Below are 23,658 nucleotides of genomic sequence, written 5' to 3' on the forward strand. Positions count from 1 at the left end.
ACAGACACTTTATGAAATGACTGTCTGTTGTTAAGTGATAAGGCGACTAGTATCTGAAAATGTTGCAAAGCAACTCAAGATAACGACCTTCTATTCAAAACTATATATCATTTCATTTGACTATTACATGCACAAAATAACTGAGATTATATCAGATTAGATAAATACTGACCAGCTGTGTCCATCACATTGAGTCATTGAATCCAAATGGTAAGACACTTGCTGGAAAATAATAACTTATTGTAGCTATAACTGTAATAATAATAATAATAATAATAATAATAATAATATGTGTGTGTGTGTGTGTGTGTGTGTGTGTGTGTGTGTGTGTGTGTGTGTTATATAACGTATTATTCTTATTATTCTACTTGAAGATAATATCTCAAGACTGTGAGATAATGAACGTCAACGTTCAGTGCAGTGCTTCTATACTGTACCGCGGTGCAAACTGATTACGGCTTTGTCCGGGCAGACCCTGAAGGCAGCATCCACCTGCGGCTCGAGCGCGGCCTGTGAGGGCACGCAATGATTTGAGCGTGTGCTCTGCGTCCTCGCGACGGTCATGAATCGACGCGCGGTCAAAAATAAAATTAAATGCCTGTGTCGAAGCTTCGGAAATGGGTTTTCTACGGATGTTCGACTCGAGCGACGCGGGGGGTGGGGCTCCAGTGAAGGCCGGCCGGGGATCAACTAAGCCGCCCGGGAAACGACACTAATCTCCGCCCGCCGGTCTCTCACAGGGCTGCTTAGCCAAACACCCTTTTATTTTTTTTTAATTTTTTTTTTTATACATTTAAAGTTAGCGCCAGTTCTGGCTCTCTTTGCGCCAACTGCTGTGTCCATGACGACAACACAAAGCACGCCGGAGCCAGTCAGCCACCTGCGGCTGTCTGTTACCCTTGAGCAGAGCAGCAGCAGGTAGTTCGGACACCGAGCAGTCGCTCCAGCAGCAAGGCGCTGCGTCCCACATTTACCGAGGGACGATTTTGTCGTGGTTCGACTTTTTATTTTTTATTTTTCTATTTTTGGTGTAGCGGAGATTTCTGTTACCCCGAAGCTTTCAACCATTGTAAGTGTGTGACAATTTCTTCACATTATTATTTTTTATTATTTTTGTTATTATTAGTATTATTTCTAAACATCATTCGTTTTGTTAATTCTACTTGGTTGTTTTATTTAATGCGATCTGGACAACATTGTTTCCACTCGGCCAGTAGGTGTCGCCTCAATAATCTGTCGTTGTTATGTAGACGTTCCGGTAAATATTCCAGTAAGTATTGGTGGAAAGGAATAGCTAGCTGTCATATATATATATATATATATATATATATATATGTATATATATATATATATATATATATATATATATATATATATATATATATATATATATATATATATATATATTATTTTCTGTAGTTTTTGTTCACTTCGAGCCTGCGTCTGTCTAGAACACCTGTTGATGTTTTTTGTTTTTTTTTTTTTTTTTAGTCATTGGTATTTTTCCGGGTCCTGTCATCATTTGTGTGTCCAGAGATGGAGGAGCGGAGGGAGACGGGAGGAGGTGCAGGAGTGGTCCCAGCAGGTCTGAGCAGGAACAGGATCAGTGAGGAGCTGCTGCTGAAGGTGTCTGGCTGTCGCTCCTTAGCTCTGGTCCACTCACTCAGTCTGTCCTCCCTGACCGGAAACAGAGCAGCCAAGGTCAGGCATGCCCAGAGTAGTACTGCTCATCTGTTAATACTACTGCTAAAACCTGGTTTTACACTGTGTGTGTGTGTGTGTGTGTGTGTGTGTGTGTGTGTGTGTGTGTGTGTGTGTGTGTGTTCAGCTCCTAGAGAGCCTCCATGGCTGTCAACGTCTAGAGATTTTGAAACTAAACCACAACGCCATCGTGAGGATGGATGGACTGAGTCGACTGACTCAGCTGAGAGAGCTGCAGCTGGCCCACAACAACATCCAGTGAGACACACATACACACACACACACACACACACACACACACACACACACACAGTCAACCCTGTGGCCACCCACATTTTTAAATACTATTTTGTCTGCTATTGCTTTATAATGTTTTTCCCTTGGTGTGTGTGTGTGCTGTCTCTTGCAGGAGTCTGGAGGGCCTGCAGCTCATGTCCCGTCTGCAGCACTTGAACTTGTCCCACAACAGGATCGCACACATCCCCGACTGGTTCGGGAGGAAACTGCAATCGCTGCACACACTGCACCTGCAACACAACCTCATCACATGTGTGAGTACACACTGGAGTGTCTGAGTGTGTGTGTGTGTGTGTGTGTGTTGTGAGGGCGTCTCGACTGGGAAAAACTGAGGAGACAGACTCGTTGGCTGCTCAATGCAGCATTTATTATTCCAGCAGCCAAAAAATACAAAAAAAACAAACCAGCAAAACTCCAAAACCCTACAAACCTGTCAATGGTTCCTCTGTCATCTGCTCGTCTCTGATTGGACGGCCGTCGTGCTCTCAGCTGTACGAGGTGTCCAGGCTGCGTTCCCTCAGCAGCCTATCAGAGCTCAGCGTGTCGGGGAACCCCGCCTGCTCCCTGCAGAGCTCCCGCCTCTTCCTGCTCTACCACCTGAGGACTCTGGACAGGCTGGACAACCTGTCAATCACCCCGGAGGAACGAGGCCACGCCCATCGACGCTTCAGCACCGGTATGTCGCCTGTTCTTTCTTTATTGAACAGCTTTGGTGTGTTTTTTGTTCATCATTCAAATTGTGTGTGATCAGAGGAGCTGGAGGCCCCGCCTCAGCAGGTGGACGACAGCCAATCAGAGCAGAGTGGGCTGGAGTGGGCGCTGCAGACTGTAGTGACTCGACTCCACCAGCAGGAGGAGGCGAAGCAGGCTGACAAACAGCCGGCAGTGCACACTCTGCTGGAGCAGGAGCTGCTGGTAGGACACACACACACACACACACACACACACACACACACACACACACACATTTATATCCACAGGCGAGGTGACCTCTGACCTTTGAAATCCTCTGTTCTGCTTCTTCTCTGTTGTTTTCTGAAGCTCTTCTTCAGCCCAGTTCTGTCTTCTTCTCCTTCTCCTCCTTCCATCTTCTCCTCCCTGCTGAAGGTAGACTCACTGACGACCACACGTCCTGATAAAAGTTCCTCCGTCTGATTGGTTCCTTTCATCAGTGCGTATGTGTGTGTGTGTTTGCTCTTTTCAGTTGCAGAAAATGAGTGATGAGTTGACTCAAGCGTCTCAACACCTGCGTGAGCTGCAGCAGCAGCAGCACCACCAGTGGACTCCCCCCTACAGGACAGGTGGTGAACTGCAGCCTCTAGTACAGGTACTGTAGCAGCGGTCTCGGTGAATGAGGGCTGAGCGGAGGTGTGGAAATGTTTTCTCTGATGTTTGTTTATAATCTGTGTGTTTGTGTGCGGTCAACTCAGCAGGAAGTCGACTGTGCGGCAGGAAGTCCCGACATCAGGAGGGAGGAACCCACCAGGAACACCGCCTCTTCCTCCGCCTCTTCCTCCTCCTCTTCCTCCACCTACTTCTCCTACTCCTCCTCTCTGCTGAGACAAACCCAGGCAGACACGGAGGAATCGCGCCCCCTTCTGGACGTCAATAGGAACGACCTGAGCGGAAGAGGTGAGTACAGAAAACCCACACATACGTTTTTTGGGGGATTTTTTATTATATGCGGCTTCATCCACACTCAGTGAAGTGGAATTTTTTTGCGTCACAAAATTAAAGATTTTTTTATTTCAATAATTTTATTTACTAGACATGATAGAAAGTGGACTTGCGTTTTTTATTTGTGTGTATTAAATTTGAGTGCTGTGGAATAAATTTGGGTCGTGACCTCATTGTAAGTAATGAAAATGTGCATCCTGAGACTCCAGCAGTTGAGAACCACTGATATAGAAGGAAGCACTGACTCATTGCTCAACTGTCTAAAAAAGGCTGAAGATTTTTTTTTTTAATTATTATCATCGTCATTTATTATTCCTATTTTATTATTAGTTAAAAAAAACTGTGCATGTGGAGATAAGGCCTGAGATTAAGCAGCTGATCTGGACTGTGGCTTCCAGAGGCCTCGTTGGCGCAGTAGGCAGCGCGTCAGTCTCATAATCTGAAGGTCGTGAGTTCGAGCCTCACACGGGGCAACTCTTTTTTTATATATATATATATATATATATATATATATATATATATATATATATATATATATATATATATATTTATATGTATATTTCCTCTCGGTAGAAAACCTTGACAAACTCATGACAGGAATTCTTAAAGACCAGACACTTGCAAATGTCTCAGTTTATTGAGTAACTTTTTTGTTACTCTGGTTGTTATGAGTTGTTAACTTGTTGTTGTGTTTTTCTTCAGCCTGTGTGGACGATGCTGCGCTGCACTCAGAGACGCTGCCAGTGTCTGGACAGCACAGTCAAACCTTTGAACAGGTACCAAACCCAGTGCTGTTTGTAGCCTGGCTCACACGCTGCAGTCACTGTGGTCCAGACTGCTCACAGTCGCCCCAAAATATCCCCCTATCACCCAGCAGGAGGCGCTGTGCAGCCTACATCGTAAGCTGCGGGTCCTGCGGCGGCTGCAGGAGGCAGTGGACGAGACCCAGGCGCAGATGGACAGACTGACGGAGGAGAGCGAGAAGCTGCAGCCCAACCACACGCAACCAGTGAGTCTCCACTTACACAGTCCGCCGCCCCCACCGCTGTCGCCGCCCTGCTGGTAGAGTTGCCAACCGTCCCTTAAAACGGCCGTCCCCAACCACCAGTCATTTGGTACCGGGCCGGACAGAAAGAATAATTAACTTCCGTTAAATGAATCCCGTTTCATTCATGATCTGATTCTGAACAATTTTATTTTGAAAAATGACCAGATTCTCTCCGTTACGTCCATCTTACGCTCAACTCTTGACACACGCCAAGGCGCTCGACTGAGGTCCAGTGAGGAGACAGAAGAGTCCACGACTCCCAAGAAAAAGACAACAAGGTTTAACAGAGCACATTTGTTGTCGCCATGTTAGGAGAACGCTGCTCATAAAGTTCCAAAAGTGTACACAGTGGATTCACGTTTATTATTATATTTAGAAAATACCACAGTTTTCATGCTGGTCCTTGAAAATACACATTAAAACAGGCCATGGTGCTAAAGAGGTTGGGGGGCCGCTGCCTTAAAATATACAATTGTCCCGTATTGGACAATGAAGTGGTGCGTCCACTTTTATATTTATTTATATGATTTAACTCTTCTTTTACTGTATATTAGTAATTATTCAGTTTTGTTTATCTGTGTGCTTTAATCTCTTCTATCTGTGTGCTGCTTCACGTCATTGCTGCTGGAAGTTTCTATATTCAATTTCTTTGTAGAAGCCTCCATGCTGCACTTTACTGATTGTTGTGTAAAAGTACCTTCAATTGAAAGATTTCAGTACAATTTAATCATTCAGCTTATTTAAGTCTATTGGTGACAAAAGCAGTTCAAACATTTTTGAAAGCCTATTTTAAGTTATGATTGACCACTAGTGGGAGCCACTGGCCTGTGATGGTCATGGGCAACACTATCTGCTGCTGTGAGTGTGTGTGTGTGTGTGTGTGTGTGTGTGTGTGTGTGTGACGCCAAAAGGCACAGTGGAGTGGAGAATGCGGGCATCGATCCCGCTACCTCTCGCATGCTAAGCGAGCGCTCTACCATTTGAGCTAATTCCCCAGTGTTGCAGTGTGGGGGCGCCGTTCTGACCTCTTGTATGACATGCGCTTTAGTTTGTGTCGCTCCTCCTCGGCCGCCTGTCTTTGTCTGTCTCATGTTTCTCAACCCACGGCACCACAAACCTCAGCCGGCCGCTGCTCTGACCGGCAGCAGCAACAGGCCGTCGCCGCCTCTTTAAGAGAAGGCCGACTCCTCCCCAACTCCTCCACTGAGGGGGACTGGACTCCCATTGGACAGACTGCGTGCGTGTCGCACTGCAGCTGCCCCTCCCGATTGGCCGGCGGGGGGATTTCCTGTGTTGGTTCAAAGAAAGCGGAGAGGAAGGCAAGTTTTCCAGAGAGATGAAGGAGCGACACGGGAGACGGAGAAGAAGGAGCTGAGATGTCTGCGGAGTTACGGAGGAGGAGGCGGAGGCGGAGGTGAGGGAAGGGGAGGAGGAGCAGGAGGAGGAGGAGGTGAGGGAGTTCCAGGGCTGCTGGTTGTGAGTAGTGACACCTCAGTGTGAGCAGCAGCAGCAGCAGCAGCAACAGTTGCTGTGTGCACAGATCACAAAGCTGCTCACACTAAAAGATCAGATACACAACCTCTTCCTTTGTTACTGTTATTGAGCAGATACACACACACACACACACACACACACGTTGTCGGGTCATGTTCTTTGTAGAAGCCTCCATGCTGCACTTTACTGATTGTAAAGTCAGTAAAGTGTGTCGGTGTGTGTGAGATGGCAGCGAGGTCGACGCCCACTGCTGTGGCTCTTCAACATGCCAACCTGTTGTCTTTGTTTTACTTCCCTTTTTCTTGTTTTGTTGTTGTTTAAATGTGCGAAATAAATAAACAACTCAGTGTTTGTGTTCCTCCACTGAGAACACAGACAACCACACAGTTCTACTGGAGTCGGTCCGATGTGACGCACACACAAGCTCAAAGCAAGCAGAACGTTCTGACTGGCTGGTGTCTCTGTCTGCGTCTCCAGGCCGAGCTGACAGACCGGCCGTCCAGCAGCAGGCTGACCGGGCTGGACAGGATGAGCAGCCAGAAGGTGGCGCTGGAGGACCGCCTGGGTGACATCCTGTCTCGCATCGCCGCCGAGACGCAGGAGATCAAAGAGCTGGAGCAGCAGCTGACCGATGGTGAGGAGCCCACCGGCCAATCAGAACCCAGCACTGGTGTCATGCTGAGTTTTAACCCCGCCCCCACCCTCTGCTCCTCCTCCAGGTCAGATCTCAGCTAATGAAGCTCTTCAGAGGCATTTAGAGGGAATCATCTGTGGACTTCAGAAATCCCTGAGAGGACTGAAAGAGCAGGTAGTGTGTGTGTGTGTGTGTGTGTGTGTGTGTGTAAAACCTCTGACCTCTGTGTGTGTTTTAGGCTCGTTGTGCTCAGCAGCAGGTTCACTTCCTGCAAGAAGAAAATGATGATTTGCGGCTCCGCCTGGAGGACACTCAGGGTCACTGCAGCCAGCTGGAGGATGCTGTCAGAACACACATACAGGTCAGCGTGTGTGCGTGTGTGTGTACCAAACCCCCAGACTCCAAGATGGCTTCCATTCATTTCACTGGAGTTGTTCACACAGCGCAGACGCTGAAAACGTTTTTGGCTTCTGCATTAATGGGCCCATAGAGCAATGCGCAGTAGTGTCACTTCCCATCATGCCTCTGTGACTCACGTGGTCTTTTTGGCCAATCACAACGATCCTGGAGCAGCATGGACGACGTGGTGACGTCACGCTGGGAAGAAACTCTTTCTGATGATTTTCTGGCATTTAACATTTTTTTTGTGTAGTGTGAAAAATCTACAATAGAAAGATTTGCTATGAATCGCGTTTCAGGTCACAGTCATCCTGTCAGCCGTTCTAAAGGCCTGTTTGTATTGCGCCCTTTGCTCGCCACAGGACACGTCCGTCCAGCAGGGGGAGCTGCGCGACCTGCGGCTGGACACCCGGACCCTCAGAAGCAGGCTGGAGGACAGCGGCAGGCTGCAGGAGGGGCTGGAGGCGGAGCTTAAGGAACTGAGGGCGGAGCTAAGACAAGCTAAGATGTCGCTGAGTTGGGTGAGCAATAAGTTGCTCTTTATTGAAATGACTCTTAGAACACTGAGATAATTGACAAAACACAGCTATTTTATTACTTCATATTAACAGACTTTCTAGTTCAAGTTTGGTGGGCCGAATTAAAAAGCTCCACGGGCCGTATACGGCCCCTGGGCCGTAGTTTGCCCTTGTCTGGTCTAGATGCATTGTTTAGATAGAAATAATGACACAAAAGATCAAACAGGAAATCATTTCTTCGTGTTGATTTGCTTCTCGATTGGTAAGAATTGCTTGACATCAATAGGGAGATAATTAATATCATAACATAATGAAAAGGCGATTAATCATGGTTAAATATGGAAGGTTACAGATTTGTCTCCATGAACAAGAACAAATGGTTCTACAGTCCTAGTTTTAATAATCGACTCTTCAATATTGGAATGTTGCCGACTGCAGTGTGAGTCTGTTTGACTGCCTTCAGGTTGAGAAACCGGCGCCGGAGCAGGCGACCCAGAGCCTTCAGGCACGGCTGGACCGGATCACGGCGGAGCTGCAGATCCCTGAGCAGCCTCCGTGGAAGCCGCAGCAGCAGCAGGTGGAGGAGGAGCAGCAGCTCAGGTATCACAGCTTCAATAATCAATCCAGAGAGCAGCAGCAATACAATTCAATGCTGGGGGGAGGGGGGGAAAGAAAAACAACCCAAAAGCCAACGACGAGGATGGGATTCGAACCCACGCGTGCAGAGCACAATGGATTAGCAGTCCATCGCCTTAACCACTCGGCCACCTCGTCGTGTTGGCCGCCGAGCCGGAGCCCAGCTAAGCCCAGTGAAAATAGAGCGCTGCGGGCCTGACTCAGCAGTTTTGGGGGCCAAGTGATTAGATTTCAAAGTGGTGCTTGGTCACATGGTCACGTCGGGCAGCAAGCCAAGGCGTGCTAGGCTCGGAAAAGAGTTTTCATGCACAGCGGCAAAAACTCTGTGGAGTGGAGAATGCGGGCATTGATCCCGCTACCTCTCGCATGCTAAGCGAGCGCTCTACCATCTGAGCTAATTCCCCTGCTGCTCCTCCAGCCTCAAGAGCCAACGTCTTCAGTTAGTTGTCGTCATGACAAGCGGAATGAAATTCTGAGGAGTCACAGAAAGAAAAGCAGGAAAAAATAAAAATATACATGCAATAGAAACATCACAGCACAGAGTTATATAATATAATATAAGTATATAGTATATATACAGGTACCACCCAGAAAATTAGAATATCCTGAAAAGGTTGCTGTATTTCTGCAATTCAACTTAAAAGGTGAATTTGACATATTATATAAAGGAATAATATGACAAATCAATATATTTCAAGTTTTTATTTCTTTGGATCAGGTCTTGCAGCTTAAAAAAAAAAAAGTCAAATTTTATAATCATTTTCTGAGTTTGTGGGTTTGTGGTTTTAATAAGCTGAAATTTTACAACAAGAAACTGCTTGAGATGTCAATTTGCGTGGAATGGCTCAATAAAATTTGTTGCTTTCATCTTTTATGTTAAATTGCCAAAATAAAACAACTTTTACTTGATATTCTAATTTTTCGGGTAGTACCTGTACATCTCTTATTTCTACTCCACATTCTTGATTTATTTGTAGTATTGCAACTGCAAATTTTATTCTTGTGTGTTTTAACCTTCTCAACGTTTTTTGTAAATTCTCTTTGAGGACTTTGAAAAGTGCTCTATAAATAAAATGTGTTATTATTATACTGGTGTATATATACACTTCCAGTCAGAAGTTTGGACACATGCTTCTGATTTAATGGTTTTTTGAATGAACACATATGGAATCTGGACACTATATTCACTATTTTAATGAAATGAAAGAATAACATAATTTTAAATCAAGTTTTGACCAAGTGTAACACAGAACAGGTCCAGTTGTCACTGTGGTTTTAGAGACTGAGGTCGTCTGTGTCCCGTTAAGTCCTCAGCAGAAACTGTCCAGCAGCGTGGATCGACTGTCCAGGCTGATCCAGTGGACCAGCGCCGGCAGGAAGCAGCTCCAGCAGGACTACCGGTGCAGCCTGGAGCAGGTGGACAGACTGAAGGCCCAGCTGCACCAAGGACAGGAGCTCAGAACAGAGCTTGAAGCCCGGGTGACCCAGGGTCAGGACCAGGTGGCCCGGCTGGAGGCCCAGCTGAAGGCCCAGCTGGACCAGGGCGGCAGGCAGGAGGAGGAGGAGGAGCCGCTGGACACCCTGGTGGCCCGACAGCACAATTCTCAGCGCAAAAAGAAACAGGACCGACAGAACGGGGTCAGTGGCTGCCTGGGTCCGGACCAGAACCTGGTAAAAAATATATATATATATATTCCATCTCCTCCTCTGTCCAATCATAACTCGCCATTTTCTCTGGTCCGCTGAGGTGTAAATGCCATAAAGTGTTTCCATGACACTTTTGCGATATTGCTCTTAGAGCTGGGCGATAAATCCATTTTATCGATTAATTCGCTGTCCGCTGTGTTCCTGTAGTTCCGAGTGGACTCGTACGTCACAGCGCTGAAGTTGGCTCCACATTCGCCGCGGTGCTTCTTAAGTTTCGATTCCACCTTAAAAAAAAAACATTCCGCAATTTGACCGCTAGATGGCAGTGCTTATCCCAACACTTTTCAACATATAAAATTCAGCGAATCGTTATGTCTATGTTGAGGTGGATTATTTCCAAAACTGTACAGTAGAAATGGACATGTGAGGAATCGTTGTAAAACCTGGGAGCTCTATTATCACAACCAGTTGACATCAGTTGACACGGGAAACCATTTTTGGCCTTTTGGGGGGACTACCGTGATGTCAATGGCAAAGTTGTCAACTTTGGAGTCCCCCCAAATAGGCCTAAAATGATTTCCCGTGAAATATGTCAACTGATTGTGATAGTAGAGCTCACATGCTTTACAATGATTCCTCACATGTCCATTTCTACTGTATAGTCTTTGAAATAATCCACCTGAAAAACTGAAAAATACTGTAATGTCAATTGCAAAGTTGTCAACTTTGGAGTCTCCCAAATTAGGGTTAGGGTTTCGCTAAAGGCTGAAGTTAGGGTTAGGGTTTCGGGGTTCCTCACGTGCTAGAAGCCCCAAATTTTACGTGGGTCTATATGGATCGGTGTGAAAAACCTCCTCATCACAGCGTCAAAACCTTTTAGCCATATTTGAGAGGTTTTTTCTAGTTGAGCTGTTTCCATCACCAGCTTTTATTGCCATATTTAGGTTTTGCGCAATTCTAGGGGTGACGGAAACGCAGCTACTGTCGTCTTGGCTGGTGTGAACTGTAACCATGTGTGTGATGCAGGAGATGGAGCTAGAGCGGGTCAGCCTCCAGCTTCAGGGTGTCCAGCAGGAGAGAGATGCTCTGCTGCAGCAGGTCAGCCTCACACCTCACACACACACACACACACACACACACACACACACACACACACACACACACACACACATACCTCACCGTCAGTGTAATGTGATCCAGCTCAAACCCTCGTCATCGTCATCGACGTGCGAGTGTGATCGGCTGACGGCCAAACAGCTGTGGGCAGCTGCAGACCAGCTGAGAGCTCTGAACGACAGGATGGCGCTGATGCTCCGGGACAGTGAGGTACACACACATACACACACACACTGCCAAGAACTTGCAGTTTGTCTTTGTGTTTTCTCCACAGGGTTGAACACTGCAGTTGCTGTTGTTGTTTCTCTTCCTGGCAGATGTCTGAACACAGTCCCGCTGTGGAGGAACTGAGGGTTGAACTCCGTCAGGCTCAGAGGCACATCAACACTCTGAGGGAGGAACTGGACTGGTCCGGGACCAGAACCAGGACAGCGATGACAGAGAGCTTCAGACGGGCTGAACACAATGTAGGACACAAAAGGCCACACACACACACACACACACACACACACACACACACACACACACAATACACAAACAGAATAGAATAGAAGGCCTTTATTAATCCCACTGTGGGGAAATTTGCAAAATTACAGCAACTGTACAGTGCAAAAAAGATGGAAAAATATATTACAATAAAATATTTGATGGTTAAAAAGGAAAAAACAAGATATTTACATTAACACGACTGTCTGTCCACTTCAGGCACCAAGTCTTGGTTCTCAGGGGACTCACGACTCGGGCCTGGAACTGCACTACCTGGGTTCTCCTGAGAGGGCGCCACAGCGACAGGACTTGGCGACCTCAGGAGGGCAGCATTGGGTCTCCACTGCACCTCCCATGCGAGTGTCTGATCCAGGTAGTAGAGTGCTCTTAGTTAAGGTGATTGGCTGTGATTGGCTGGTGATTGGCTGTGATTGGCTGTGATTGGTTCCACCAGAACGGAGGGGCGGCGCTCCTCCTCCTCTTCCTCAGGCAGCCTCCTCACATCACCTGCCTGGACCTGCCTTGCTGCTCTGTTGTCCAGCAGGGGGCGCTGCTCTGCACTGCAACGTCCCTGAACACAGCGCCGCCGCTGCGGTGAGTCACAGCTCGCTGCTGCTATTCGCTGCACTGTGTAGCTCCTCCTTCACATTGTGTGTGTGTGTGTTCCTGCTCCTACAGGAGATGGACAGTTGTGTGTGTGACTGTGGGCGCAGCGAGACGGCGAGGACGGTGGAGGAGGACGAGGAGGAGAAGAAGAAACTAAAGCTGGAAGCCAAACAGCTGCGACGCAGCCTGAGACGACAGCGGTGCGTCACGCACACTTTCAGTCAAACCGCCCCACGCCGGCGGTTCTTCCTACAGGTCGCTCACATAGCGCCGTACACACACACACACACACACACACACACTCACTCTGTCATTGCGTCAACAGGAGACAGGTGGCGCTGGTGTGTGATGAGGTGGAGTGCGTGGAGAAAACACTGTTGAAGAGACGAGCTGAACTCCGGCAGGCCGACCGACTGCTGCTGGAGGCCTGGAGCTGCATCAGCAGCACCAGACAGAAGGTGCGCGCGCACACATACACACACACACACACACACACACACACACACACACACACGCACACTCACAGAATGTCTCTCTTCAGGGTTGCTATCTTTGGGTACCTGTGCAAGTCTGATTTTCTTCATTATACAATTGTGGAAAAAAGTTTTTGGGCACCGTTAAAAATTTGACTTAATTCCAATTATATTTTCAAGAGAATTTTTGTGTGTGTGTGTTTCAAAAGGTTTGGTAGCATTAGAGACCCACAAACATATAGAAATGATTTTGTTGTTTATGGTGAATAAGGCAAAATAAGAAAACTGAATTGTTGTTCTTTTACTATTGTGTTGTGATGTGTTGCGAGAGTCGGCGTCTCAGTGAAACGTCCAGTTGTGAGCGGGACGCAACGTCTGTCCTCTCTGTGTTTCTCCCTCAGGCCTCTTCCGCTCAGCAGCAGGCCGACCTGTCGCAGCACACAGCTGAGCGCAGCGCCACCTGTCTGACGGAGGCGGTCAGGTAAACTCGCAAAGTTGGCCTCTGGATTCCAGACTTGTCGCCGGCGTTTTCTTCTTCACATCTCCATCATTGCTTACACTGTCTCGCCCCTGCACCCCCCACCCAACCCTCCAGGGACCTGCAGGAGGAGGCGGAGCAGCTGAGGAGGCGGAGACAGGAGGAGGAGCTGATGCTGAGGGAGGTGGAGGAGGCCTTGAATGACAGGAGGCGGGACTTGGCACGAGTCAACACAGACCTGGACTCAGCGACGCACAGGTGCGCGCTTTAATTCAGAAACAGGTCGTGTTGCTGCCCTCTAGTGTTCGGCGGTGGTGCTGATGTTTTGGACGCGTTTTCCGCAGATTATCTGCAGCGCTGTCGGACTGCCAGGACGCTCGGAACCGTCTGGACTCGCTCTGCAAACAGGTAAATATATCAAGTTCAAGGTCACCATTTAGATCTTCAAAGATGTTTCAAACAGGTGCTTCTCAACTGAAGTCAAGACCCAAATTTATGACACAAAAATAAATATAAATATAGTATAGTGTATAGTGTCTATTTAGTATGTTCTACTGCACCGATGGTTGGCACTTAATTTCGTTGTCAACCTTGACAATGACAATAAAGTTTCTGCTCTAAATAAATAATTGAAATAATTGAATTGTGTGTCCTCCAAAATAAATGCCCAACATTTTCTCTAAAAACATGTTTTAAAACTGCCCACGAAGCAACAACCCAATTGAAACAGCTCTGCGACCCACCAGTTGAGAAACACTGTTTCAAAAAGGTCCAAAGTGCCTCCTGTGAAGCGTGCGGTGGTGCTCACTGCAGGCGGAGCAGCAGGAGCAGCAAGAGCAGAGGCTGCTTCAGAGGGCGGAGGAGCACCAGGCGGCTGCTAGCAGGGTGGAGGAGCTGCGAGGGGAGGAGCTACGTCTGCAGCACCGAGTGGCGGTGAGCCAAAGACCAGCAAACATCTCCGTCAATGAGGGGCACCGCCAGCAGGGGGCGCGGCTTCCAACCTCGCCTCAGGGGACTTCTGTTGTTGCTCCAACTTGTGCAAGATGGCTGAACTGCTTCCTGTCCCGTGTGTGCTTGCGCAGGAGCTGGGGAAGCAACAGGGGGCGCTGCTGAGTCAGCATTGTGCTGCGGCCTGTGACCTGGAGGAGGACGAGCGGAAACTGGCCTCTGTGCGGTCGGAGCTCCAGGCCAACAGGGCAGGTGACAGGAAGCTGCTCGCTGCTTTAAACGAACCAATCAGAGGGCAGGGTTGATTTTACTTCCACTGCCACCAGGGGGAGACATTAAAAACTCGGAGCTGTTTTGATTGGCTCGTGGCTTTGTGGCCAGTTTTAGCTGTTTCAAAATACATATATATGTATATACATGTTTGTATAGATATATGTTTATAAGAGTTAAAGTCCCAGTGATTGTCACATCCCGAAGGATGCGAAATTTGTCCTCCGCATTTGACCCATCATCCCCTGAGGGAGCACGGTGGGCAGCTGCAGTGCTGCGCCCGGGTATCATTGGGTGATCTAACTCCCCAATTCCAACCCTGAATACTGAGTGCCAAGCAGGGAGGTAATGGGTACCATTTTTACAGTCTTTGGTATGACTCAGCCAGGGATCAAACCCACAACCTACCAGTCTCAGGGTGGACACTCTACCACTAGACCACTGAGCCGGTTTATATTTATATACACATACCCACTAAGCCATGACCCAAACAAAACAGCTATATATATATATATATATGCTTGCTATATATATATATATATATATTGCTCCGGGGGCCCGGTTGGTTCTCTCTGATTGTATAAAGCGCTTTGAGACGCCTTTGGTTGTGATTTAGCGCTGTACAAATAAAAGTTTATTATTATTATTATCATTATTATTATTATTATTATTATTATTATTATTATATATGTATACTGTACATACATATATATGTACACACACCTATATATAAGACTCCAGGGGTTGAGAACCACTGCTACAGAGTTCACCTGTCAATCAGGATGTCCTGCCCCCTCAGAACTTGTTTGTACGTGTTTGACTGTGTGTGTGTGTGTGTGTGTGTGTGTGTGTGTGTGTGTGTGTGTGTGTGTGTGTGTGTTGCAGAGCTGAAGCAGGTCCTGCTGGAGCTGCTGAGGGAGCAGCAGATGTTGGAGGAGGCGACAGAGAAACGCTGCCAGGGTGTCCAGCGGCTCCGCAGGAAGCAGCACCGGGCAGAGGCAGAGCTCCTGGCGACGCAGGGCCAGGTGAGAGCCAAGTGGGCGGAGCTGGAAAAACTACGGGAGGAAGTGGAGGGGAAGAGGAGCGAGCTGGAGGAGCTGCAGCAGGAGGCGGAGTCTGGCTGGAGGAAGGCGGAGCTCCATCTGAAGGAGGTGGAGTCTGGCAGGAAGGAGGCGGAGCTCCGTCTGATGGAGGCAGAGTCTGGGAGAAAGGAGGCGGAGCTCCATCTGATGGAGGCAGAATCTGGCAGGAAGGAGGTGGAACTTCATCTGGTGGAGGCGGAGTCTGGCAGGAAGGAGGCGGAGCTACGTCTGATGGAGGTGGAGTCTGGCAGGAAGGAGGCGGAGCTATGTCTGGTGGAGGTGGAGCAGCTGAAAACAGACCTGCAGGTCCGTGGGAAACACTTGTCTATTGCTCGTCCATTCATCCGCTTCTCCTTTCACAGCTTCAGGCTGAATCAGTTGCATTTGTGTGAGGAGCAGAGTCACAGTCGACCACTCTGTATACGCAGCACCAGCAGGAGGAGCTGAGCAGGAGGAGGGAGGAGAGGAGCAGCGTGGAGGAGCAGTGCAAACACCTGGAGGCCAGGAGGAGGCACGCACACAGGTACTCTCTCTCTCTCTCTCTCTCTCATGCTCGCACGCCCCCCGTGCAGTCCACAGAGCCGCACCTGTAAAAACTGCGCCAACCACACTGTGTCTGCCCATCAGGTGTCTGTCAGCAGTGGAGACGGAGCTTCGCAAACAGAGGGAGGAGCTCGACCAGGAAGCAGCAGCCAGTCAGGAGCAGCTTCAGGGTGTGACATCACCTGCTACATTAACCAGCTACATTAGTTTTATAGTAAAATATCCATAATGACTGAGGTGTGTGTGTGTGTGCGTGCTGTTGTGACACTGTCACTTTGTTTTCCAGAGAACTCTGAGCTGTTGTCTCTGCTGAGTGAGCGACTAGAGGAGAAGAAGAAAGAGCTGCAGAGTCAGGAGCAGGTCGCCACACGTGCACACACACACACACACACACACACACACACACACACACACACATTACGATTTGTTAGTTTGTTAGTTTAGATCATGATCGGCGTAAATGTGCAAGTGTGTGTTTTTGCAGGAGCTGAGTGCGATCAGCCAGCAAAGAGCAGAACAGCTCCAGGACCTGGACGCACAGATCCAACAGAAACAGGTCTCGCACACACACACGCACACACACACACACGCACACACAATCAGAAAGTTTCAAAGACCATTATTTGCTTCTGTTTGGACGGCCAATGTTTCTCACAGGCACAGTGTGCAGAGTGGACCAGTATCCAGAGTGCAGCGCGCCAACTGGAAGACAGGGGGCGCTGTCTGGAACAGCAGGAGCTGCAGCTCAACGAGCTGAGTGAGTTGACGCCGGCGAGCGCGCCAACCAGGCAGACGGTCAACTGTCGGTGGGTGGCGTGCTGTGATTGGTCTGCAGGGGAGGAGCTGCTGCCGCAGGGGGAGGAGCAGCGGCAGCGACTGGGGGAGGAGCTCATTCTCAAAGAGGCGTGGCTCGGCGAGATGAAGGAGGAGCTTCACAAGATGGAGGACGAACCACACCAGAGAATTGAGGTGACTATGCACTGTTTATTTAGGAATATACCCACACTATATCTGAGTGTGCGTGTGTGTGTGTGTGTGCAGGAGACCAGCAGGGAGGGGGCGGAGTCTTTCTACCTTGCTACGGCTGGCCGTAGGTCAGTGCTGAGCACTGAGGTGAGACCTCCACATTGCTCATGGTGCTGATGTCAGATAGTTTTAGATAAGGCGCGCTGCACTCTGGATATTCTGCCTGTCAGAAACATTGGCCGTCCAATCTGAGACAAATGATCAGAACCTTTCCGTTTGACCCTGTCCTGATGTTTTCGTGATGTAATGTTTATGTGTGTGTGTGTGTGTGTGTGTGTCAGGATGACAGGTGGGAGGTGGAGCTGCAGAGAGAGAAACTCAGACAACAGGAGGACCACCTGAAGGTAGACAGTGTTTATTAGTGCAGGTTAGGATCCAATCAGATACATCGACCACTGCTAACCTCGGCTAACTAGCGCTTCCTGCTTGAGCAAAGACAACAGAGCCCGTTCACCTTCTTCACTGCTGGAGATGCTAGGCTAGGCTAGGCTTGGCTAGGCTCGGCAAGGCTAACTCAGAGGTTTTGACTGACTGTGATTTTGTATTTTTCGCCCCCTGCTGAGGCTCGACTGCGCTGCAGCCTGTGGAGTCGCGAGGAGACCCTGGAGGAGAGACGGCTGGAGGCCCAGGAGACGCTGGAGGGACTCAGACACCGAGTGGACCAGCTGGACTCTCTGCTCGCATCACCTGAGCCAGTCACCTGACCCCAGTCACCTGACCCAAACTCTTGGTTTCACTCTGCTGAACTCTTGCTTTCGAGGTTGACGCAGGGGAAACAGCATTCACAGGAACTCCAGCAACACTGGCTTTGCCGTGCTGTCTTTGAACGCAACGTCAAGCGCTTGAGGACTTGGCCCTCGACGGTGCCTTCATGAAAACGTGTAACCCAGAGTGCTTTTCGCACACTGATTCAGTCTTTCCATTAAACTCTATGCTCCGTGTCTGCGCCCTCAGTCCTGACTGACGGGGAGCAGGAAGTGGCTGCTTCCTGCTTCCTGCCGCCACTGCTCGTCCAGGTCAGGTGTCCTCGTGTCACCTCCCTGTTGTCACGGTTACGGCGGCGAGGCAGCCGAGTACATCGTCGCTGCAGCAGCTGCTGTCAACCTGCTGCAGGAGAGGCTGAACACACACACACACACACACACAGTCAGGTGAGGGCTTCAGGAACCTCTGGCCAGTTGAACTCCCAGCACTATGAGCTTCACCTGCAGCTTCTGGTGGCAGCAGTGGTCCAGCAGCTGGATGCAGAGCGTCGCTTGGCTCCGGAGCTGCTGCTTGACGTCGTCGCTGAGGGTCGAGTCTGCAGACACATCCAGCAGCAGCTTCAGCAGGCTGCGCAGCAGCACGCCCAGCCGACTCTCCATCCTGCCAGAGAGGAGGAGTGAGAGAGTGTGAGTCTGAGTGCGTGCGTGTGTGTGTGTGTGTGTGTGTGTGTGTGCTCCCACCGTGGCCACGCCCCTCTGATGACTCCCTGCAGCGCCACCAGGGCCGCCAGTCGACTGGCCTCTCCAGCAGGATCTCCCACCTCCAGGTATCCCAGCAGCACCTGGTCCAACCGCCGCAGGTGCCTGCAGACCGCCGTGCCCATCCTGACACACACACACACACACACACACACACACACACACACAGTCAGGGTGGGGTGACCCACACAGCCGTCCTGATGGGGGAGGGGGAGTCCGTGGGGGAGGGTCTACCTCTCGATGTACGGAGGCAGAGCGGCGGCGTAGACACGGCGCAGCGCCACCTTGTGCTCCGCCTCCATGTTTGTCAGGACCAATCGCAGCACGTCGTCGTGGCGACCGGGCATCCGAGGGCAGGAAGAGGGAGTGAGCGAAGAGGGGGGGCTCTCCAGGACCAGCAGGAGGTCCAGGAGACACGACAGGCTGGCCTGCACACACACACACACAGTCTGCTATCTCAAACTGCCTGGGAGGTGTGTGTGTGTGTGTGTGTGTGTAGGAGAGGCTCACCTGTATGATGTCGGCCTCGGTGGTGTACAGGTGTTTGAACAACGCTGTGTAAATGACTTCTGCTCTGTTGAAGTGACGGAGCTCTGCAGCAGGCTACACACACACACACACACACACACACACACACACACACACACACACACACACACACACACACACACACACACACACAACATCAGGATGGAACAGGTGGTCTTCACCATTATCATTTCTCGTGTGTGTGTGGTTACCGCGTTGCACACGATGTGATGCAGACAGCGGATTCCCAGGATGCAGTTCTCTGGTCTGTAGTGGTCGTTCAGTAGGAGGGAGGGGGGCAGGAGGTGGGGCAGGTGAGGGGAGAGAGAGGGGCGAGTCACCTGGGAGCACACACACACACACACAAACAATGAGTGTCTATGAGCCATCGGCGCTGTGGGGTCGTCTCACTAAATGGGACCAACCTGCAGGAGAGTCCAGGCAAACACCAGCTTCACTGGCTCACAGCGCCACCAAGAGTCTCTGCAGTGCACACACACACACAGAGTTTGATATTCTGGAAGTCACTGGCTGTGTTTCCATCACCCCTAAAACTGTACAAAGCCTATATATTGCAAACCAGTGGTCTAACTAACTAACTGGTGATGGAAACTTGGAAGCTCAACTTGGAAAAACCTCTCAAATATGGCTAACAGGTAATGGTCTTTGTTGAAATTTTAGAAATACCGCTTTTATTTTGCTAAAAGCTGTCATGGAAAGGCAGCTAGGCTCCGCCTACTTCTTCAGTCGAGGCTGCAGGACGTCCAGGATTCCTCCCAGAATTCCTCCGCTGTCTCCGCCCTCTCCGTCCTGATTCCCGTCGCCCATCAGCAGGTGGGCCGAGTCTCTCCAGCCCCCCGCCTTCAACAGCTCCCCCTGCAGGCCCCTGGCAGCCAGTCTGGATGACGAGCTGGTCCACGGCTGCTCCTGCGCATCACATGACCGACAAAACGTCAGAACTAAAGAGGGATTCTCACTTCCTGGACTTCTATCCTTGCACCCGACGCTCCACACTCACCTGGAAGTGTGTGACAGCAAACACACACACATCAGCAGCGACAGCCACCAGCAGGCCGGCGCAGACGCCTCCGCGTCCCAGAATTCCCAGCAGGGCGGCGAGGGCGGAGCAAACTGCCGCGGCTCGACTCGGGACATCCTGATAGGCCGAGGACGGCAGAGAGGCGCAGTCGTCCTCGCAGTCTGACAGAGCCGCACAGCCAATCAGGGCGGAGACCAGAGATCTGTATGCTGAGCGAAGCTCCGCCCACTCGCCATCGGAGGAGGCTGCGGAGAGCAGCCAATCAGCATCGGTTTTTTGGAAGAGAACCTCCACGCGACCAATCAGAGAGACTTTTTCAGAGTTTGATGATGGGCCGGTAAGCTTCTCCTGCAGCTGAGAGAGAAGCTCCAAGATTGGAAGAGGAGCATGGCAGGGGGGGTCCTTATCTGAGGAGGAGGAGGAGAGGAGATGAAGGTCTTGCAGTAAAGATGGCAGCTCCATACTGGGGAGGAGAGAAGGAGACAAGGAGAGAGTGAACAGACAGACCAGCGTAGATCCGAATCAGAATCTGGATGGAGGAAACTCCCCAGCCAACTTGCTCTGTTGTGACACGTGACATGCAATCAGGAAGTAGGCAGTTTCCCTCATATCGCCGGACATCCGGTGTGTGTCCGTGTCTTGTGTTAATGTTACATTTCGACTGAAATCAGATCAAGCCGGTGTTGTGGCCCAACTGTTTTCCTTGCAGATGTGTTGCGCCGCCGTCAGCAAATTTGACACAATTTACAAACATGCAACAACATATTACCGGCGATTTTAAAGCCGCAGCCCACAGCGAATATGCTTCTGGACTTGAGCTCTACGTACTGGTGACTTAAAAACAATTTAATAAAGAAAATGTGGAAAAACAATTTTGCGCCGAGTTGGACTCGACCTCACTCCAGCAAAAATCACACAATGAAGATCACCTGTCTAACCCCGTGAGCCACCGGGACTCACAACGGCTTTCCTTAGGTATTAGTTAGTGACGTCAGCACCAGGCAACGTTTTGATTTGGGCTGCCTGAGACAACTGGTTACCATCTGTTGTGGGATGTGTGAGTGTGAGGGCGTGTGAGTGTGTGTGCGTGGCTGCGAGCGGCCAGCACAGGCGCTCGCGTCACCGTGGTGCCCAAACGGGAGGAAGAAGGAGAAGCAGCGCGCGAGTGAGCGGCTGAGAGCATGAGTGGTAGCGGCGACCAGGACAGGTAGCGAGCGAGTTACAGTGCACAAAACCATAAAACTCCCGTCTCAACAGCAACACGTCCTCCTCCTCTGTGTGTGTGCCACCGCTTCTACCAGTGTGGGGGTCATAGTTTGTTCAAGGGAATTAACCCCGAAGGAAGCACGTTACTTCGGCCCTGGAGAAGACGAATCTCCCCTGTGTCTCCCGACCACGGTCCGGAACGAAAGCAGGAACGGTTAACACATCGGTTTGCCATGCAAATACCCAAACGTATTTGTCGATGTTTCTTGTTCTTTTTCCTCGAGTCAACATCATTTTTAACGCCACATCACAGTCTACACAACACTGCACACCATGACAGCCTGTCACGTTTTAAAAGTGACGACGTTAACTCGGAAAATGCTGTTAAAATGCGCTAAATAATATGTAAACGAGAAAAAAAAGCCAAGCACGGAGCCACTGGATCATTACGGAGAGGAACAGCCAGAACTTTCATTTACTCGTGTCACTGTGGTCTGTGTGCGTGCACTTAAACAAAATAGTTGGGTGTTTTATCAACGTTGTTAAGCTTTGCTACAGTACATGAGACGCACGTAAATAGTATCCATCCCACACTCAATGGTGAAGTAGCACCGAGTTTGATGCGTTCAAGTGCAATGGACAGCGTTGGTCGTGAGCTGCAGTGTTTGAAAGTTTTCTGGCGTTGTCAGCAAACGTGCAACAACATATTACATGTACTGTAGCGAAGCTTAAGTCTAATCAGAAACCAGTTGGGCCACAACACCGGACTTCACTGTTTGTTTTAGCCGCTAAGTTCCCATCACGCCTCGGGCCTGCGGGTAGTTGAAGTCAATCTTCTAATCGTAAATTTAGTCAGAAAAATAAAGACTTTAAAATTATGGAACTGACCTTAGAACAGACAACTGCCGTCTGGCTCCACGACGTGGGATTTAAATTCCCGGCACATACACGAACACACAACTGAGCGCGTCGGAAGTGTTACAGGAAGGAGCCGCTGTGGGCGGAGAAATACGTCCGGACGGAAACAAACTCCTGGCTGCAGCTGTTCCGATGTCTTATCGTTTCAAAAGAGACTGTGTCGCAAACTTCAATGTGAAAGATACATTTCTTTTTCTAGAAATTTCATGTTTTGCACATTTTTACAATCTGTTTACTTTTATGTTTGCAGAAAAGAACTGAGGAAGTGGACCAAACAACGACTATCTCAGAATGTGTTTTCTAAGTGAGCGAAATATTCTGTGTGACCGCTGAAGAGATGGCAGTTCAAACTAAAGACGACTTCTATATAGATAGATAGATAGATAGATAGATAGATAGATAGATAGATAGATAGATAGTTTTGTCATTGCATAAAAATACACCACGAAATTATGGCAGTATGGTCACGTGTTTCCATAAATAAAATATAGACGAGCAAAAAAAGTTCCTGCTGCGTACTAAACAATGTTAAAAGACTTTAATGATGTCACCCATGTGTGTGTGTGTGTGTGTGTGTGTGTGTGTGTGTGTGTGTGTGTGTGTGTGTGTGTGTGTGTGTGTGTGTGTGGTATCAAAAGGAATACGTGGCTGTGGTTGACAGACATCAGACTCAGACTAAAATAGTGGTTGCGGTGAGATTAGTGGCAGGTTAATTCACATTAAAAAATATATATATATTTCCTTGCCCTCTTATTTCCTATGCGGATCAGCGTCGAGCTGTTTCCTACATGTTTACACAGACATGACCACATCAGGGCCTCGACAAGCAGGTTAAATACCACTTTGATGGCTTCGCAAGCGCGTACACGCGAACGCAGAGACGAGCCCGTGTTTTTATTCACATTTCAAAGTGAGGAGGAAATGTTTTGAAGCCGTTCGCGCGCGCGCGCGCGTGTGTGTGTGTGTGGGCTGCTGTGATCTGCCCTCGGAAAAGATGTATAATTAACACCCCGCTGTTAGCCACACGCTCACAACCGCTGCTGCACGATCAACATTATTATTATTATTATTATTATTATTATTATTATTATTATTATTATTATTATTATTATTAGATCACAGTCATTTCCCCCCCTGCCCGTCTGTTTATGTCCGTGTCTGTCTGGCCTTTGCACCCTGCCCTGTTTAAGCTGCCCGACCAGAAGTTCTCTGGTCTGCCACAAGAGTATCGAAAGTTAACATTAATTCACGAAAATTAATAAAATATATCAATATTTTCTTCGGTTCGGGTTTACGCGTTTTACGGACGTGAAGAACAACACGATTTCGCTTCGCTCGTCACGTTTTTGTTGTAGAATGTGAGCAAAAGAGGGCGCTGTGAGCGCCATGGCCGTATCACCGGAAGTTGAATGTCACTGCTCAGAC

The 23,658-nt window shown here is 49.2% G+C and overlaps 2 protein-coding genes and 4 non-coding genes across 12 annotated transcripts; 2 read left to right on the plus strand and 4 right to left on the minus strand.

Annotated features, from left to right (window-relative positions):
- The first annotated feature begins 4,075 nt into the window (after nucleotides 1–4,075).
- trnam-cau (transfer RNA methionine (anticodon CAU)) lies at nucleotides 4,076–4,148 on the plus strand. Its single transcript has one exon. It is a non-coding gene; the product is annotated as a tRNA-Met (tRNA).
- Nucleotides 4,149–5,645: 1,497 nt separating this feature from the next.
- trnaa-agc (transfer RNA alanine (anticodon AGC)) lies at nucleotides 5,646–5,718 on the minus strand. Its single transcript has one exon. It is a non-coding gene; the product is annotated as a tRNA-Ala (tRNA).
- Nucleotides 5,719–8,460: 2,742 nt separating this feature from the next.
- Nucleotides 8,461–8,542, minus strand: trnas-gcu (transfer RNA serine (anticodon GCU)). Its single transcript has one exon. It is a non-coding gene; the product is annotated as a tRNA-Ser (tRNA).
- Nucleotides 8,543–8,735: 193 nt separating this feature from the next.
- Nucleotides 8,736–8,808, minus strand: trnaa-agc (transfer RNA alanine (anticodon AGC)). The gene has a single exon. It is a non-coding gene; the product is annotated as a tRNA-Ala (tRNA).
- Nucleotides 8,809–12,302: 3,494 nt separating this feature from the next.
- LOC142887705 (uncharacterized) lies at nucleotides 12,303–18,013 on the plus strand. Of its 7 annotated transcripts, none has more exons than XM_076025528.1 (18): nucleotides 12,305–12,459; nucleotides 12,585–12,717; nucleotides 13,134–13,213; nucleotides 13,328–13,468; nucleotides 13,555–13,618; nucleotides 14,024–14,143; nucleotides 14,293–14,410; nucleotides 15,314–15,747; nucleotides 15,790–15,816; nucleotides 15,939–16,033; nucleotides 16,138–16,223; nucleotides 16,340–16,413; nucleotides 16,538–16,609; nucleotides 16,711–17,022; nucleotides 17,095–17,166; nucleotides 17,361–17,423; nucleotides 17,643–17,809; nucleotides 17,850–18,013. In XM_076025528.1, exons 1-17 carry the CDS (start codon nucleotides 12,335–12,337, stop codon nucleotides 17,781–17,783), a joined length of 2,157 nt encoding a protein of 718 aa, XP_075881643.1. In that variant the 5' UTR covers nucleotides 12,305–12,334; the 3' UTR covers nucleotides 17,784–17,809; nucleotides 17,850–18,013. The 7 variants fall into 7 exon arrangements, with proteins under 7 accessions (XP_075881646.1, XP_075881647.1, XP_075881643.1 ...); XM_076025529.1 differs by having other exon boundaries at nucleotides 12,306–12,459; nucleotides 15,314–15,816; nucleotides 16,711–16,810; nucleotides 16,889–17,022; XM_076025526.1 differs by having other exon boundaries at nucleotides 12,306–12,459; nucleotides 15,314–15,816.
- tti2 (TELO2 interacting protein 2) lies at nucleotides 17,877–23,273 on the minus strand. Its single transcript, XM_076025549.1, has 10 exons — nucleotides 22,204–23,273; nucleotides 20,089–20,572; nucleotides 19,810–19,997; nucleotides 19,496–19,553; nucleotides 19,283–19,411; nucleotides 19,053–19,145; nucleotides 18,777–18,970; nucleotides 18,525–18,668; nucleotides 18,285–18,444; nucleotides 17,877–18,198 (listed from the first exon to the last, which is right to left on the minus strand). Exons 2-10 carry the CDS (start codon nucleotides 20,569–20,571, stop codon nucleotides 18,112–18,114), a joined length of 1,536 nt encoding a protein of 511 aa, XP_075881664.1. The 5' UTR covers nucleotide 20,572; nucleotides 22,204–23,273; the 3' UTR covers nucleotides 17,877–18,111.
- Between the last annotated feature and the right edge of the window lie 385 nt (nucleotides 23,274–23,658).

Source organism: Nelusetta ayraudi, unplaced genomic scaffold (genome assembly GCF_046127955.1).
Source record: "Nelusetta ayraudi isolate G7.1 ecotype Tasmania unplaced genomic scaffold, CSIRO-AGI_Nayr_v1 ptg000018l, whole genome shotgun sequence".
In the NCBI taxonomy this organism is placed as follows: Eukaryota; Metazoa; Chordata; class Actinopteri; order Tetraodontiformes; family Monacanthidae; genus Nelusetta; species Nelusetta ayraudi.